This window comes from Brienomyrus brachyistius, chromosome 10 (genome assembly GCF_023856365.1).
Source record: "Brienomyrus brachyistius isolate T26 chromosome 10, BBRACH_0.4, whole genome shotgun sequence".
NCBI lineage: Eukaryota > Metazoa > Chordata > Actinopteri > Osteoglossiformes > Mormyridae > Brienomyrus > Brienomyrus brachyistius.
The window spans coordinates 18,695,483-18,713,752 of NC_064542.1; the positions used below are offsets into that span (position 1 = coordinate 18,695,483).

Below are 18,270 nucleotides of genomic sequence, written 5' to 3' on the forward strand. Positions count from 1 at the left end.
GTAAGTTGGGGGAGGCATATAGAGAATTTTTTCCACAGGGATTAATAAAATATCTATAATTATGATATGTATCCATATTTCTATTGGTTTGTTATTGGTACAGTTATGGTTGGGTTTGTCATCTATTTTTTTCTATTGTAAGATTAGGAAAAGAATTATATCTGCGTGGCGCAAGATGTAAACATCTGAAGATCACTGTACAACCAGATCGACACCAGAGACTACAGGAAGTTCACAAGTGAACTGATGCATTTTACCTTTGGGAGAGGGACCCTCATCACACATTCCATAAATGGTCAAAAGATAGACAATGAAACTATCAGGCGGGCTCAGCCAGCCAATAAAATGTCTTCTTTAATAGGTTATTTCTAATTATGCTTTTTCATCAGAGCAATGGAATGTGTGTGTGCTTTTGACGAGACCTCACTAACTTCTCTGATTAATTTTTGTCCAAAATTTAAGCACATTTTAAGAGCTGTGTTTGTACATGCGATGTAGTGTATACAATAAATGCTGAGAAAACTGATTTACTCTCGCTGATTGCTGCAGTCTGCATCCAGTCCAAACACAAATACAGGTAGTGATCCATTCAAAACTGACAAACGGGAAAAAAACTGTCGTCTTTAATTTAACTGTATTAATCATGTTAATAATTATTGTATGTTATTTAAGTTTGAATGTTTAATAGACACATCTCATTTCCCCAGCATTCCTCCTGCTGAGGGTCGCAGTGGCAGTATGCCAAGCAGAGCACACCAGACATCTTTTCCAAGTCTACGGACACCAGCTCTTTATGGGGCATCCATAGATATTTCCATCCCAGCTGGGAGGCCTAATCCCCACAGAGCTTTTCCACTGTTGGATGTGCCCAGAACAGCTTCCATGAGAACATCTTCCATTCTTATAAGATGCATGACCAACCTCCACTTGCACCAAAGGAGCAGAAGTTCAGTTTCGAGATTCCTCTGGATCTTTTAAACTCCTCACCATGTCAAGGAAATTCAGTCCAGCGACTAAATGAGAGAAACCTCATTTAGGCCACCTTCACCTTCTAATCATTACCCACATCTCATGACCAAAGGTGAGGACGGGGTTGCAGATTGACCAGATTAAACCTCAAGCTTTGTCTCACAACTGATCCCTTGCTTTGCCACCATAGCAAAAATCACAATCGCTGACCCAAAGTGTCTGTCAAATGTCTAATACTCGTACTTTTAAATATGGACCTTAATCTTTATAATATATGTTCTCTTGATTCAAGCTCATTTGTTCATTAGTATTTTTAATATGTACCTTAAAGTGATATGAAAGTGATGTTTTGTGAAGAAATACATTTGATTGTTTTATTTCAGTATATTCTTGGTTTTTCACCATTTACTAACTAGAGTGTTATTTGTGTCTTGTGTAACTGAATTGCCAAAATATTTATTTGCAGTTTTGCCTTTATTTAACAGGCATTTTGGTACAGCAGTATTAGTACATTACATAGATTAGTCCTGTATTGAAGTACACTGAGAATCAGAATCCTTTTATTTGCCTTGTACAAAAAATACTATTTATTTATTTATTTTTGGTGGCACGCATATACAATGTAAACATACTGTCATAAAAACACAAATACACCAAACAATAAATTGAATAAAAACAATGAGAATAGTAGAGAATAATAAAATTTGATATTAGTAAAAAACATGTACAGTAGACATATAAATAAGGGTGAGACAAGACGTGAGATACAAAGCTTGGGGTATGTGCGTACTGTATAAACTACGGTGAGTAAACAATAGTGCATTAAGACTGCAGACACTGTTTTGTGTGATTTATAAAAATTCAGTTTTCCCAAGCGCGAAAATCTTGTACTACATTTGTATTTTATATTCACAGATACTGCATAATACTAATAATAGTAATTATTATTATTGTTGTTGATGATGATGATGATTATGATGATGATGATTGTACCGTGTTACTTTTACAATAACTTTGATCATTATTATTTTTTTCCATGTCCGGTACACGCGGTACGGGAAACAGTGGGAATGAGTCAAAGTACGCCCCACTCCGGACGCACAGTGAAACTACATGACACAGAGAAAATAAAAGGAACAAGGAAGTAATTTATATAATAATATTACACATTGCGGAAGACTTACAAAATTACGCATCTATTGGCTATAACGTGTGGAATGAGTTACCATATATTTTTAGTTTATTTTCTGTTTTGGATTCTCCCCTGTTTTACCGGTTTATATTCAAGGACGGCGTTACAGGGGAGTGACTATTACTACACAATGTCGTGAAATGTCTCCGCCTGCGACTGAAACGCGGAGAAGCGCCGGAATCCCCCCGCAGGCTGCTGCTGCTGCGGGCGTTTCCTCTCCTTTAAGAGGCCGGAGTCAAAACAGAAGCGCAGCGAGTCAGAAAAGCGACACCACAGACCCATTTCCCCACGAACGACAGATCGCGTTACAGGTAAAGGATAAAAACTATTTCATATTAAAAACTATTCTATTAATTTATTACAACATTCCCGGAAACAGGAAACAGCGTGCGGGTGTCGCGCTACTCGGGCAAATTATAGTTTGTTGCGCGTAGAGCTCACAACGAACGATATTATCTTGTTCTAGGATCACGAAATAGTACAAACGAATGTGTATATCCATTTTAGCTCTAGCTTTAAAGAAATGGTTAATTAAACTTTAATAACAACCAGAAGTGCGCCGATCATTCTCCGACTTTCCCTCTGTGGCCTTTTTTCTTTTGTATATTAACCGATGGATTATATAAATTAGTAATGGATTAAGGAATGGCTCGAATTTCGGCAGGAGGTCGCGTTTTGATCGAAATGCCCTTTCAGGTTCCGTGAACGAGCGCTGTGCACTGTGCTGTTGGGGGAGTGCGTCGCTGAGTACTCAGGCACCCACGAAAGATGTACGGAGTTCCCGGAATGCCAGACCTCCTGCAACCGGCTGGTCCTTTCCAAGATCGCCCGGCCCGGTACGACCAGGATATGGGAGATAATTACAGTGGGAACCCTTTTAGACACGACTCCACTCCGGTGAGGCTTCACCGTCGTGCTCCGAAACTGGGTCAGATCGGACGCTCCAAGAAAGGTGAGTGACTGTGCTCAACACCATACGCACAACAGATCGTTTAATTTAGTGCGTTTATGTAGCTTTTTCCATTTTGCACCTTTGCGTGGTATTTATCACTTCGTTTGAGTAACAAAGCTCTTGCTTCCGGCGCTGTACTACACAGACGCCCACAGTTTCCTTAGCTGAAATCAGTATGCTAGTACCTAAATGTCATATGGCTGGCAGTTAACTTGCATTGTGATTTTGTAAATACAGATTTATTTTGTAAATATGTAAGTCATTCCCAAGTCTATTGTAAGTATTAAGTATATAATCGATGTCCGTTACATCTCTTCACACAGTGGATATTGAAGATGAAAATTTGGACAACATCCTGAATGCCAGTTGCCACTTCCCGGTGCCGGTCTCACCTGTTGCCTAGACGTCGCCATCTGTGCCAATGCTAAAAACGCCAAATTTAAAAATATCTATGTTGTTTTATAAGGACATCTTACATTTACATGGCTTGTTTTTACGCAAATTGCGCAGCTGCTGATATTTTCTGGGTCTTTGTGAATCAGAAGTAAATGTTTTGCTACTGGTACATTGGGCTGAATAAATTGTGGTTCTGGGGTCGCATATGAGGAATGTGTTGCCCTGCTCCAGCTGCGTTTTGGGGGGATGAGATCTGCAGTGTGGGTTATTTATTATCTTATATTAGTGTTAGGGTCAAATTGACTCAAAGAATAATCCTGTTTTAAAACTTTTCAGACTTTTTTCTTCAGCCTGAAATATTGAATTATTTAGGATAATAAACATATACATATAAAATAAAGCTTGCCACGTGTTTATGTTTAATTTAACATTTGTTTGCATTATGCATACAAGGATGTAATCTGGGCTTACTTTTGACCAAAGAAATGTTACAAGATACCATAATGTTGAATTCTTCAAAAGTTACAATTCAACCACTTCACTGGGGTCAGATCTGTTCTGTAATGTGTAACTAGCGATTGTTGTCATCGGTTTAGTTAATTTAACAGGAATATCAATCCGGAATATATATCAAATGTTGTATTTATAGCCCAGTTTCATAGCTTTTACTGGATAAAATTAAATGAAAATATGTTAGAGGAATGGACGATGTATTGTGTCAGATAATATTTGTATTCTCCGTATGGGGAATACATCTGGCTTTGGGACCAGTCTACTGGCGCAGGCCATTATGTTTGTAAGATGGTAATTTAAAAAGCTTTTGACAAATCCTTTTCAAACTTTGCAGGCTCATTGTATAGCTGAAGATGTGGAAGTGCTCACAGTCTAATCTCACCAAAACAGAAGCAATGCTGCTAAGTGGCAGCAAAAGGAAGTATGACTGCAGAAGACACTTGACCGTGTGAATGTGGTAACTCAAAAAGTCTTTGATGGATCTTATTACCACATCACAAAACAATTATATGGATGAAGACGAATCACACCAAAATTGCCTCATTGTGGTGGCAGATACAGATCTGGTGAACCTGATTACATTGAGAGAACACTCTAAAAATTGCAGGGTTAATTTTTTTTTTCTACCCAAAGTTCAGTCTACTCGGTAATTTTGCTGCGTTATTTTCAGCCCCAGTTCTGAAAGAGCATTTCTGTTACTGACCTGACCCAAATGCGGGGCTATGTTTTACCCCAGAATTTGGGTAACTGTACCCTCATTGTCATAGTAACCCATGTTCTCGGACACCATTTTAAAAATAATGGAATCCTTAGGGGACAAACTCGTGGCATAGACATAAGACAAGTTGATCCCTTTTAACTCATTATGTTATAATAATTATAGTAAAACATTGTAATATTACAATAATACAAATAATACACCGCCTGGCCAAAAAAACTTACACTTAAATTTTTTGTTGGACTGCCTTTAGCTTTGTTGATGGCGTTCAATTGCCATGGCATTGTTTTCCTAAGCTTTTGTAACATCTCAACATTCATCTCACAAATCTGCACGTGGTGAAAGGTCATGTGACTATCTCAGTGAGTATAATATCAGATCAAAAGGACAGCAAAGTCGTCGGTATGGGCACACTGCCGGTCCCATGTCAGTATGTTGTGGCTGTGTCCAGATGGCAGGCACAGATGTGATGGGGTTCTGTAATGCTTGGCACGCAATACGACAGTCCTGCTTTGGTGTGGTCTGTCTTGGACGACCAGAACCTTCACGATGTGTGTGGGTGCCCTCGTGTCCATTGGTCTGACTGTGCGTGCCCTCATGCCCATTGGTCTGACTGTGGGTGCCCTCGTGCCCATTGGTCTGACTGTGGGTGCCCTCATGCCCATTGGTCTGACTGTGGGTGCCCTCGTGCCCATTGGTCTGACTGTGACATCTCCACATGCTGGGCAGTTTCACGATATGACCAGCCAGCCTCATGCAAGCCCATAATGCAGCCGCTGTCAAGTGCTGGTAATGCTGTCTAATGCATCTACGCATCATCCTCTGTGTCTCGTGACTAGACGTGCCAGCTCCTTGCAAATCGAATCATTTACATACCCATCACTGGTCTGCATATGTACCAAATCGCAACCAAATCGGTCCATTATTTCTGGGTGCTTTATTTTTTTTTTGTCACTGAGGCTACGTTCACACTGCCAACCACATCGTTCAATTCCCATTTTTTTGATCAGATCGGATTTGTCTATCTTGACAGTTCACATTCATAACTACAAGTGACCTGTATCTGACTGTAATGTGAACGCATCGGTTACCAACAACAAAAAACGTCATATCTGTGGGACGACTCATGGCATTAAAAATGGAGGCGTTAGTAGCTCACGCATGTATTGCACTTTTCTCTGGAGGACGACAAACAGTGAATCGGCTGTACATGAGCAGGTCGAAAAGGAGGAAAAAAAGTCAGGTGGCTGCAGTTATTGCTGGAATTGCTGCACCAAGAGATGTGTGCGAGCCTGCCGGCGCAGGCTGATGATGTCAGCGCATGCATATAAGCAAAAAGCCACATGAATTTCGATCTGAGGGTTCACATTCAAGTCGCAAAGCTGCGAATCGGATACGTATCTGATTTAGTACCACATACGACAGTGACACAAATTCGATTTGAAAAGATCAGATTTGTGTGTCCATACAGCCCTGAAAATATCAGATCTGTGTCACATTAATGCAAAAAAATCCGATTTGAGTCACTTCAGCATGACAGTGTGAACGTAGCCTGAGTGTATTTTCATCCAGATTCATTTCTCTTCGAGATCTTGTACTGATGAGTCGAATCACTCCGTACAGTCGTCTTCAGCAAGTCCTGAAGACTTTCAATGGGGTTAAGGTCAAGAGTCTGTGGTGGCCAAACCTGTGTGAAAATGATTCCTCATGCTCCTGAACCACTCTTTTACAATTTTAGCCTGATAAATCTTGGTGTTCTTGTTCTGGAATATGCCCATGCCATTGGAGAAGAAAAAACCCATTGATGATGGATGGAGGTGTAACCTGGCAATTCAGGAGATTTAGGTGCTCAGCTGACTTCACTTTATTGTTGCATAAAGTTGTTGAGCTGTAATAATGATCCAGTCAGTGTATAAACATTATTACAATAATGTATGATAATGTTCATATTAATAATAGCAACTCCACATTTTTTAAAGAAAAACAATACTTTATTAAAATAGTTTACAAGTTATATCAACTAGAAGAAAATGTAAAAAATGACACATGCAACTAGGTAGGAGTTTCTCAGTGTAAATTTATCAGAAACAAAAAAAATCCCACCCAGGGTATTTCCAGTAGAGCTTCACAAGAAGAGAGTAAGGTTCACAGCATGAGACTAAAACAAAACACGTACAGTGTACCCAAAAAAAAACAATCTGACCACCACGTGAGATAAGGTTGGACCTGTAACCTGGTCAGGCAGGTAAACACGTTTTCTGAGCCTTGAACAAAAATCAGCTTGATGAAAATGACCAGACTGTCAAATACCATAAAAAGATTGGGCACATGTTGTCCAGTGGAGCGTTTGAAGAATAAGCATAGAATAAGAATAAGAATAAGACATTGGGAACGATGACGACGATAATAATGATGATGATGAAGATCAGACACGGGATGGCACTAGATTTTTGACGGATTAAGTGTCCCATCTGTATGGTACCTGCTCAGGGTACTCGGGGGGGGGGGGGGGGGGGGGTGTAGGCACAGAGGGGAAACTTGCAAGATCATATTTAAGGAGGTGCGTCGTAGCAACTCTGGCCAAAATTGAAATTCTTCTAGGAAGGCACTTGTCTTGTTCTCTTGAGTGAAAGCCCCCGTATGCAGTACCTGTATCAGTGTAATTCAGAGCGTGTCACACGGAAGGAAAAGGAGAGCATGTAGTAGACAGAGCTGAGGGTCTCTTTCTAAGGGGTCTTACTTTGTTCTTTATTGAGAACGAACAACACAATAGAGCAAAGGGGGGAAAAAAATACTTCAGGTAAGCAAAACCTAAATATCGATTATGAGAAAAATGAAACGTGTCCAAAATACAGTTTTTAATATTCAGAGGGAAGGTAAACTTTCTCTTTTTTGTTCCTTTGTATTGCCAAGGTAGTTCTTCATGACAGGTGGTACCAGGGACCGGCCGGGGGAAGGAAATGAGGAGGCCATCAGGGGGCGCTCACACATACTCCTTGGTGCTGCTAGGCGGATGAGGGGAGGCTTTGGAGGGGTATTTGGACACCTGCTTGCTCCTGGGACATGATGCGGCCAGCATGGCCCCCCCCAGGATGTCCAGAAAGGAGCCTGCCCAGGCGATGAAGATGGCTGCCCCAAACTCAAACCTCCGGGAGGAGAGAGAAAGTATGTATTATACATATTACAATATGTATGATGCATTAAAATATACACAAGGCCCTCTGTATAACAATTAATATGGGACATAGATGAGCTGCAGTGAAATCTAACATACAGTTCCCCGTCCCTGGAAAACTCGAAATAACGACTTTACACTTAGGTAGGGTACAGTACAGTCCAGTGATCATCCTACCACACATATACTTCCAAGGACAGGTCATAGATAACCAGAGAGTGCTTAGTACAAGTGGATGGGTGAATGGATATGTGATTTTATTTTAATCTAGTTGCGTCACTGACGTGTTAATTCAGAAGGTTTTACACAGCTCAATTTTTTATAACCAGCCATTTAATTCTTTGAAAAAAGACACCTCTGGGTCCCTAATGAGACTTGAATTTACCAATTATAATTCCTTAATCACTATGCCCCCTACTGACCATATAATTTTCACTATAACAAAGGTAGATAAGAACCATCTTAAACAAAAATGTGCCTTTATGTATAGAGGAGCAGGACACACAGAATTGCAAACCTACTTTGTGTTGACGGGGGTGAAGGGGTTGTAAAAGGCGCGGATGACGTTGTGGGCGAACCAGGAGCAGGCGACTATCGCGCACAGAGCTGAAGAAGAGGTGCAGAGAGGAACAGCCATTACTCAGCATTCATACTGACCTGTTTTTTTTTATCATCTTCTGACCAAAAGATGCATTTTTTATTTTTACTACAATAGACCCTTTGCGACTTTGAAACAGTTGGTGTCCCTTCACTGACCCCTACAGGACTGGGTTGGCAATATGCCAGCTCTAATAACGTGGTTTATTACACAGGCCTTTATATCGTACTTGCTCTATGTGTTTGTTGAGCATGATCTGCCCCCCGCCTGGGGTCCCACTGTGCACTTACCCCCCACCAGCAGGATAATGCCCCCCATCATGGCCACACGTGACTTCCTGACTTTGTCGTCCCCACCGCAGTTGGTGCACTTCATTCCCACGCAGGCCACGCCCAGGCCGGCGATGGAGACGATGATGCCGGCGATCATCAGGGCACGAGTTGCTTGTAGAGCGTCTATAAGATATAAACACACAGACAGATAAGTGTCGTCATGAGCATGAAAGTTCTTTTAGGATGTTTAGAAGGAAAGCATCCAAATGACATGCAGTTCTTAGAGCACTTTGGATTAAGAATCTTGCTTGAGAGTCCATATCACTTAGTCAGTAACAGGAATTGAACCAGTAACTTTTGGATTACAGGCATGGTAGTCTAACCTGCTGAGCTACGCACCATCCCCCTGTAAAAGGTCCATAAAGATTTGAAAAGACTCTGTACTGTGAAAACATGAGTTACATGGCATAAGTGAGTACAGCTGGCGGAACGATGCAGACCCGACGAGCAAATGTTTCATGTTTAGGCTGAGCTGTTGTTTATCTCTAAAGTGTACAGGTTTAACACTTTATTGAAAAATGACAACTCAAATTTGAAGATGATAAAAGTATTGCTTTTGAACATTGTCACGGGTTTTGTGGCAGAGGAGTAACCAGATATGATTCAGAAAAACCAAGATCATATTAATAAAATTAAACATAAAATGAGACAGTTGTTCCTTTAACCAAAAGAAATTATTAACTAAAATAAAACACTAAAACACTGCATATACTGTAACTTAAACACCGCATACATAGGGGTGGCAAGAAAAAGACCAAAGACCACATGTGATCTATGCAAGACGCACACACACACACACACACACACACACACGCACAGAGACCTGCATTCATATCTTTGTGGGGACTGTCCAGTCATTTCTATGGGCAAAACCCTAATTCCATCAATGACAACCCTAACCCCTACCCAGCCCAAACAAAAGTAATTTTTGGCATTTTTAGTTTTTTGATTTTCAGATTTTTATCAAATTAAAAAAAATCGTCCCCACAATGTCAAAATAGCATGTTTTATACATTACAGTTGATCCCCACAATGTAATGCATACCTAGACCCCACACACACTCACTCACGCACAGACACAAACACACACACACACATCTCTACCTAATGAGGTTACCGATCAAGCAGCTTGCTTTCCTTACCTGAGGAACATGGCTGGTGATCAATCACCATGGCAACACAACAGCACCCACCTCACCATCCTGCCCAGAGCTCTGACTCCCTGGGGCTCCACACACACACGCTGCTTACTGGCTCTTTTCAAAAGCTAGTTTCAGCTAGTTTTTAAACTATGTAATTATTCATTATATCATTACCTGCTTTAGACTTAGCGGTGCAAATAAATCAGCTCGAATTCAAATGAGGAGACAGCTTCACTGGAAGTTCACCCAACAGTCATAAAGGTCTCTTCTGTGAAGCTGTCAAGATATTTTAGTGCTGTGCTGCAATAAAAGGAGCTGGGATTCTCCATCTGTCCCTCTGTGAATGAGGCTCAGTTGGGAATGCCATTTCGGCCCAGTCTGGCAAAGCTGGGGCGCTCAGGAAGTCTCCTCATTTCATTGTGAGCGTAGCAGTTGCAAAACCAGTTTGTACCAGTATGTCCCAGCACTCACAAACAAGTCCTCTCAGACAGGATGAAGAAGAGGCGGAAAAAAGGAGGAGGAAAGGGAAAATGATCACCAGCCTCCTTTTTGCATTCATGGAAGACAAAACCCTCTTTAAGTACACAAGCTACATGGATCCTGTCCAGAATTTCTGACTTTTCCCCTTTCTTGCGAACATTCTTCATTCTTTCACCTGCAGTCAGGTGCAGATTAAGCCAGTTCCAGCCTCTAACAGGAAGTGGCCGCAGCCGTGTGATTTTCTTTACAGCCTCACGGTGGCGGGGGTGTTGGGTGGGGGGGGGGGATGTGGAGGGGGCAGGGGGAGGTTTGGGCTGCAGACACCCAAGACCCTTCAAGCCAAAACACAATGTGAACTATAATGCCCTGCTTGTAGTAACGCTCCTTTCTGGGTTTAACAATGTTCAAGTGTCTAATCGCATCCATCTGCATGCACATTATTTCAAGAGTTTTATGTTTCTCGTTTGTTTATTTGTTTTTTTTTTCCTTCTTTATCTCTCTCACACATTTTGTTTACACAGAAACTAAGTACAGCATACAGCACCAGTCGGGAGATAGAAGTTTGATTGAAACAGATTATTGTTGCTAAATAAAGTCTGTTGTGTTTATTTCAGACAGATACCAAATGATTATCCAGTAACACCAGACTGCAGAAAATCCCAACATGATGGGAGAATGTGAAATCAATCATCAGTGTTATGACGGCAGACGACGCCGCTGTCATGAATTAGCACCACGCCCGCCCAGCTACTTAAACCCCGCATGGAGATCACGCAGTGTGAGGTATCGTTGGTCATGCAACTTCCGAGCAATTCTAACCCCCGGTCTTTGTTACATCTCCGCTCCACCCGACTCTCCCTACTTCCTCTGCCCGCGCCTCCTACTCCTTCCTACCTCCCTCCCGACCAGCCCTGATCTACCCTCGTGACTTCACCTCGTGTGTGTCGTCTTCGTCATCGGACAGATCTCCCGGTCTTCGCTACGCCCCGGCTTGACGACCTCCCTTTCGAATCATCCCCTGATTTTTGGTAACCTGGTTCGGACTGATTCCTGGTTGTGACCCTGGTCGTTTTCTTGGACCCGATTCTGTCTCTCCCCAATAAACAGTTCTGGAGCTCACCCCAGTGTTCCGTCATGACAGTCAGTAGGCTCATTGTAACCCAGGATTGCAGAAGCAGTTATGGAAAGATAAATGTGTTTTGCAAATAAAAGAAAGCTAAGTTGATTTCAAACAAAGATAAACCGAAACAAAGACAAAACAAAATAAAAATGGACCAGCTGGACTATCAGATATCAGATGCTCTGCATGCTACTGCCATGAGTAGAAAGAACAACATTTTACGGAAGTCTATAGCCACAAGTACAGTGGGGTCAAGCTGATAAGGTGCGCAGACATGAGGGTGGGAGGCAAAGAGGTAGTTCCACAGAAGGACACTGCGACAGTAGAGAGAAAAGTGATCAGGCCATTAATATTCAAAGATGGTTTTTAATTAGGATTCCAGGTACCTTTATTTTCTCAGCACAACAGCTTGTACAAAGTGACTGAGTGACATGAAATGCATGTTCATCAACAAACAGGGCAGATAAAATCAAGCACATACTCAATTATCAATTATAATATTGTTGTGTCAATTCAGCTATCTAACATGCCCAGTCAACAGTTGATAAAAAATATCAAATATCAAAAATATCTGTCAGAGACACACAAATTTGCATTTCATTTGAATGGCTGAGGCAATGGTTATATATAAAACTAAATCCTATTTCCAAAGACGCAAGGGTGTATGGATGCAGTGAGTGGAAGTAACATCACTTAATGTCAGTGCTGGCATCAGAGAAAGTGATTTCTCAGTGATTTTGAGAAACAATTGTGAGATTTCACAGAAAATATAAATTTTTATTGCTATTAATACATTTCCTTTGAAACTCTTTTTTTTAAACCATAAAAATGAATGTGTCTTAAGAGAGATTGTCATTGTCACATAGTCAGGGAGTGGGAGCTGAAAGCTGACATCAGCCTGTGTTCTGCATCAGGTCGCCTTTAAACCAAATCTCTGTTATGAGCATATGATTCACTGTATCAGCAGGAACATGCCAGGGCGGGTGGGGGTCGCCTTAGCAACTGCCCCTTTTGCCCGAACAACTGAAAGGAGCCCCCTATTGAGGTTCTGAGTGCCCCTTTTCGATCACCAACAATAACGCAAATTCTACCAGAGAGGACCCCGCAGTCCTCAAAATTTACCATAGGAACTTTTTTTTTTTTTTTTGGGGGGGGGGGGGGGGGCATCAAGGGGCGTGCCATTACTGACTAATGGATTATGCGAGCATCAGATACGTGCTTAACACACAAGGTAAGGAAGATGAAGGTTTTTTTGGCCTCCCCGAGTCCAAATATTAAACTCCGCCTGTGCCCCTACCCCATGACAATTAAGTCTCTGCACGGCTCTGAGCATCAGTACGGGTAAACGCTGTGTGATATTTAAGACAAGTTTGTGTGTAACACGGATAGATGGATGCCAGTTATAATACCGATGCACTTACACATCCATCCTGTAACCTCTTATAGGCTACTGTGTAGGTCTCTGGAGCACGTTAAACTGCGTTTGCTTTAAAGTTATTGCGGCGGTACAAAGAGTGCAAAAGGACTTGGATAAGAAAATCTTAGAGAAATGTTTAAGTAAAAGAGACACCAGTTGATAGGCGTAATTAATCTTTAGTAAATCAAACATGAGTTGGCTGGAGTTAATCGCCATTCAGAGATCGAAACGCAAATAGGCTGGACACAGTGTATGGAAATACAAAGCGTTTCTAAGGGTAAATATAATCAGATCGAGTGATTGCAGAGGATAACAGGCTTGGGGCTGTATATACTGTAGTTCAGGGCAACCCAACAATACGCCCCCCAGCCGCGGAGGCCAGCGCCGTACATACGGGATTCATGCTGACAGACAATAATCTAGGGCGTTGACTATACCCTCCAGTATCTAATTCTCCTCTGTAGGTCATCAGCATCATCATCACGATCACATTTTCCTCATAGACAAAAAAAACCATAGCCTACAGCGAATGATTGTAGAGGCACACATTAGTAAAATAATGGGAAAAAAGTTGGTAATAAAAGTATGTAGCCTAAGTGTGTATAAGCCATGTAAAAGCACATTTAAATGCAACAAAATCAGACTTACTGTCAAGCTGCAGAATGGAGTCGTAAACTTTGCACTGCATCTGTCCGGTGCTCTGGAAGGCGCAGGACATCCACAGCCCCTGGTACATGGCTACAGCCGTGATGATGTTATCTCCGACATAGGCGGACATCTTCCACTGCGGGAGGATGGTGCCCACTATGAGTCCTACGACGCCGATCAGCGACAACGAGAAGCCCAGGAGCTGAATGCCCGAGTTGGCCATGTTTAATTGGAGTTATACGTCGCGCGTTAAATCGATATATATATATAAAAAAAACAAATTCGGGTGGATTTTATTTTTGGCTTAGAAACAGAAAATTCTTTCCTAGCTTCAGAGGAGCTCACAGACGATCATATATCGCCGAACTTCTTTGTGCACCTGTTGCTTCAAAATCAATTTTTTTTCTGTCTTTTACATTTGCCCCATAAAATTGTGCGAATTATAGACGTATCCCCTAACAATGTAGTGAGAAGGTCCTATATTGCCTCCTTTTCCAAGGATACGATGCACAGAATCACCTATGTCGCACCTTGAATGGACAATGAGATGCTGTTTGGGACGGGCGTTTTAAGTGCCCATGTGGAGGGGAGGGGAGGGGGTCTCCCTTCTTCCCAGTGCATTCACAGGGACCTGACGTCATGTGTTACATCGCACGAATAGATGTGGTACCTCTCATCTTAAAGTACGTGATATGTATTTTTTTTTTCCTTTTCATTTTCAGAAAGGACAATTCGCGTCTATTTGTTCGGGAACAAAACGCCTACGCGGCTACTTTACTTTCCCAGGCCACCTTTGCCACCGATTAAACTGTCCGTCTTTCACTGCTGACTTTCTCTCGTTTTCCAGTTCGTTGCTATGAGTTCTGGTCCGTTTCACTGGCCGAGGACGAATTTGTTACCAATTACACCGCCTGAAACGGTTTGCCTTTGGAGAAGCGGTGTGTCTAGTTACTAATCTATTTTATTTCCATCACGCTACATCACCAATGGCGTGGTTTCTCGAATTCCAGTACAATCAGAGTATCATGTTTTTATTTTTCTCCCTTCCCAACCCTAAAAAAAAGGACATTCAAAAACGGTAAATATTGAGAGATCATCTCAATATTTTAAATGGATATAAACTAGATATATGTTTACAGATGCTCCTTCAACATAAAGAACTGCTGTGATGAGGGTTAGGATTATGAAACTATTTCCATGACATATATGGAAAATACATGGAAATTAATTGTAACAAATTTAATCATAATTCCTTCCTATAACTTTCATTATGGTCCACATTCTGCACTAAGCCTTACTGAATCCTAGCCAGCAGGAGCCCACAGAACTCTGTGTGCTGTACGAATTGGCTTACATGCACATATCCTTTATTCTACTGTGTTATGACTGTTCACATTGTGTTGACAAGTCTGATTGGGGGGGTGGGGTTATGTTTATGCACATTGTTACACTGTGAACAGGGACCCAATTAACCCTGTTGTGTATGCCACCCACAGCTGTTCCGGGATCTTTTGAATAATGCGTTTGAATTCCTGGGAGCAGCATGGCGCGAGTTCTGCACGTTTCAGGACATCGTTTAGGTTTACCATGTTGGGTCCGTGAGACACCGTTTTCCAGCACCATCCTGGCAGGGCCGATCTCCCAGAACCCTCGAAAAAGTGGAGACTGAGGGCCTCCCTGGACCGGAGCATAACAAAGGTTCTATTGTAGCCCAGGAAAATGTCTCGGAGACACAAGGAATTTCAAACGCACCGAGCCACTGGGAGATTTTGTTTCAAGAATGTTCCTGCTCACCGCTGTTCCAGGTCGCTGCGGGTTACGCGATTTATCGCTCGCTCTCTATGCCGGCACCAAGACACGGGCCAAGCTGCTGAATCGAGAGAAAGGCCTTCCACTTTTCGGCACTGTTCATAAACATGCATTTATCTTCTCACGAGCAATCACACAATGCTTAATGGGTCGGGGTGGGAAGGGGGGGGGGGGCTGTTAAACTCAACAAAACCTCTCAGACACCTCCAGGCTCCTCTGCAGCGCTCGTCGCTTTTGAACCAACGGGCTCCTTGTGAAGACTGGACTTCTGGGAAGTGCTTGGAAAGCTGCCGAACTGTTACCAATAAAACATGTCACAGCAGCGGCATCCCTTTGAGAAACCACTTCATGTCCCCGTGGTGCAGCGGCCCCCTCAGAGCCTTCCCACCACATCCAGTCTGTGGTGGGAAGACTCCTGTTTTCCTCAGCTTAGATGGAGAATGGTACAGAAACACGTTGTGTCGTGCGGGATTCCAAAACACAGTGTTCAAACCGTAAAAGATGTAAATCAGTGGTGTGTCACAGTGGCTCACAGGGCTGATGATTCAGTCTTGCCCCTCTCTGTGACATACCGGCCAACATGCCAATTTCTCCCAGGTTTCTCTTGTATTCCAAGGCCATCTGCCAGGGCCCTTTCATTTTGGGCGCTGTTCCACCGCACAAAGTATGGTACTTTCGGTACTTTCGCTTTTCCATTGACTTCCAGTGAAGTACCAGTAGCGAAAGTTCCAGTAAAGTGCCAAACCAGCTGGGGTACTTCTCTGGCACTTCAGTAGCAAGCCGCTTGGAAGAAATGGGGCACAAGCGAAACACCGAACAATGACGCTTGAAAATAAAAAAAACTTAAGAAGGACTACAGGAAAGTGAAAGATCATAAGAACATGTTTGAATTCAGCGAAACAAATATCGTGTCGCGCTTTGTGATGATGTCAGTCAGGGGGCGGTCACTGATGATGTCATTTGGCGCTGGTACCAGTTTTTACACCAGTGGAAAACCGACACAAAAGAAGTACCGTACTTTTCATACTTTATGGAAGTACCGAAAGTACGGTACCTGGTGTGGTGGAAAAGGGCCCTTCGTTGTTTCTCCTATGGCCCTCAAGCTTTACATTGAATAATCGTCATGCACGGATCGATAAGTTTCGTCCATAGTAAATAATATACACTGATGGAGAGACACCTGAAAGTGGATGTGGTACAATGTTAGCAGATGTATCACTTAGTGTAACAGGTGCAGGAGATTGAGCAGTGCTGCTCGCTCTATAATCATCATATCTAGCTTGATATCATATCTTGATCTCCAGGAGCAGCAATGAGCAGCCCCAGTCTAAAGACATGCAGCTAGGTGACCCGGTGTCTGGAAACCACTTTAATGTGTGACTGAGGGTTACAATGTGTACCTGCGATGGACTGGCATCCCTTACAGGGTGTCTCCTGTCTCCTGACCCTGCAGTGCTCCCATGAGTGTTCAGGCTTTCTATAACCCTGTACCGAATAAGCAGTTATGAGAGATTTATGGATGGAAAATTAAAAAAAAAAAACACTGTGATCCAGGATAAGTGTTTGTAAGATGATGGACAGATGGATCATCACTGATATATTAGAGTAAAATCAGTGAACAAAGGAAAAGAGCACGAGTAGCAAACTGAATGTGACGTAGTCAGAGGCAGTCAGCATCACTCTTAAGGACAATGGCCCTGTATCAGCCAATCAAGCACTAAGGCTAGTTCGTAGGACACTAGTGTTTAGCCATTTTTAACACTATTTTTTTTGTCTGAATTTTGACATTTTATCAGTTTGATCATCCTGCATTTCCATACTCTCACAGTGCTGGTCAGCAGCTCCCTAGCTGTCATGCGAAACCACCTTACCACAGATGACTATTTGCCTTAAAAGACCGAACCGCCTCAGGTTGTGTGGGTAGACAGCAGCACCTGTGCAGCAGGTAAACTGCAAGCAGGCAGCTGCAGCCTTTACATCGCAGAGCACACCGCTAGCCCAGGTCTGTCAGGTGGTCACAAGGGAGCCACGCCCCCCGGCAACCAGCACAAGAAGAATTCATAACACAAGAAAAAGTCACGCAAGGGACATTGATAAAAAAAAAATCACTATTGCCAAATGAAAGATGGGTAGTTATGCTTACCAAAAAGTTGATGGTTCATTCTGGTATTTAGCTTAAACACAAGGGTTAAACTGTGATCGGCGCTTTTATTTAAATGCAGTGTAGCATGGCACAACGATGCAGGAATCTTACTGCCTTTCTGTGGGGTACGATCATATTTCTAACCCCCTGACAGCAGAGGAGAAGCAAGGAGAGGCCAGCAGTAATCTGCACTGCAGTGTCTTTTACTGTGTCAGAAAGAGTGCCAGTGGGAATTGTGGGAAAAAAAAAATAACAATGGATAATATAAGGGGAAGTGTTCAGGTAGGTGATGGAAAACCAGGACTGAAACATCATAGTTGGTCTCATAGTTCTAACTATTTTTAAGTAGAATTGAAGGAGGTGGAAACCCTAAGGAAGAATGTCATTGTGTTCCTGGGGTTCCTCCCCAGAGACGGGGTTGTTTACTTACTGTGATAAAGCATGCCTAAGGGATACCTTTTGCATGAGCAGAGTATTTGCATGTGCCGCAGCGATAAATGGAAATGTAGCACAGCCAACTGGAGGGCTGTAATTGGCCATTTTCAGAAAGTGGGCGGGTTAAATCGCAGAGGATGCTGTATGCCACTTTGGCATGCAAAGTACGTATGGCCTCTTCCTATAGTGTGAGTCAGGAAACCACACTTTACTGTCATTGGCCTCATGGCA

At 42.5% G+C, this 18,270-nt stretch overlaps 1 protein-coding gene and 1 long non-coding RNA gene across 2 annotated transcripts; one reads left to right on the top strand and one right to left on the bottom strand.

Moving 5' to 3' along the window:
* Window positions 1–2,159: 2,159 nt before the first annotated feature.
* LOC125750868 (uncharacterized) lies at window positions 2,160–3,909 on the top strand. Its single transcript, XR_007400444.1, has 3 exons — window positions 2,160–2,472; window positions 2,858–3,113; window positions 3,437–3,909. It is a non-coding gene; the product is annotated as an uncharacterized LOC125750868 (long non-coding RNA).
* A 2,800-nt stretch (window positions 3,910–6,709) lies between these two features.
* cldn7a (claudin 7a) lies at window positions 6,710–14,219 on the bottom strand. Its single transcript, XM_049029192.1, has 4 exons — window positions 13,653–14,219; window positions 8,804–8,968; window positions 8,437–8,521; window positions 6,710–7,886 (listed from the first exon to the last, which is right to left on the bottom strand). The coding sequence occupies exons 1-4, from the start codon at window positions 13,873–13,875 to the stop codon at window positions 7,724–7,726; spliced, it is 636 nt and encodes a 211-aa protein (XP_048885149.1). The 5' UTR covers window positions 13,876–14,219; the 3' UTR covers window positions 6,710–7,723.
* Between the last annotated feature and the right edge of the window lie 4,051 nt (window positions 14,220–18,270).

Excerpts from the sequence above, each read along its gene's own strand:
- cldn7a (XM_049029192.1), bottom strand. The coding sequence starts at position 13,875 with ATGGCCAACTCGGGCATTCAGCTCCTGGGCTTCTCGTTGTCGCTGATC. Across the intron at positions 8,522-8,803 it reads CATTATCCTGCTGGTGGGGG|CTCTGTGCGCGATAGTCGCC; the intron begins GTAAGTGCACAG and ends CCTCTTCTTCAG. Across the intron at positions 7,887-8,436 it reads TTCACCCCCGTCAACACAAA|GTTTGAGTTTGGGGCAGCCA; the intron begins GTAGGTTTGCAA and ends CTCCTCCCGGAG.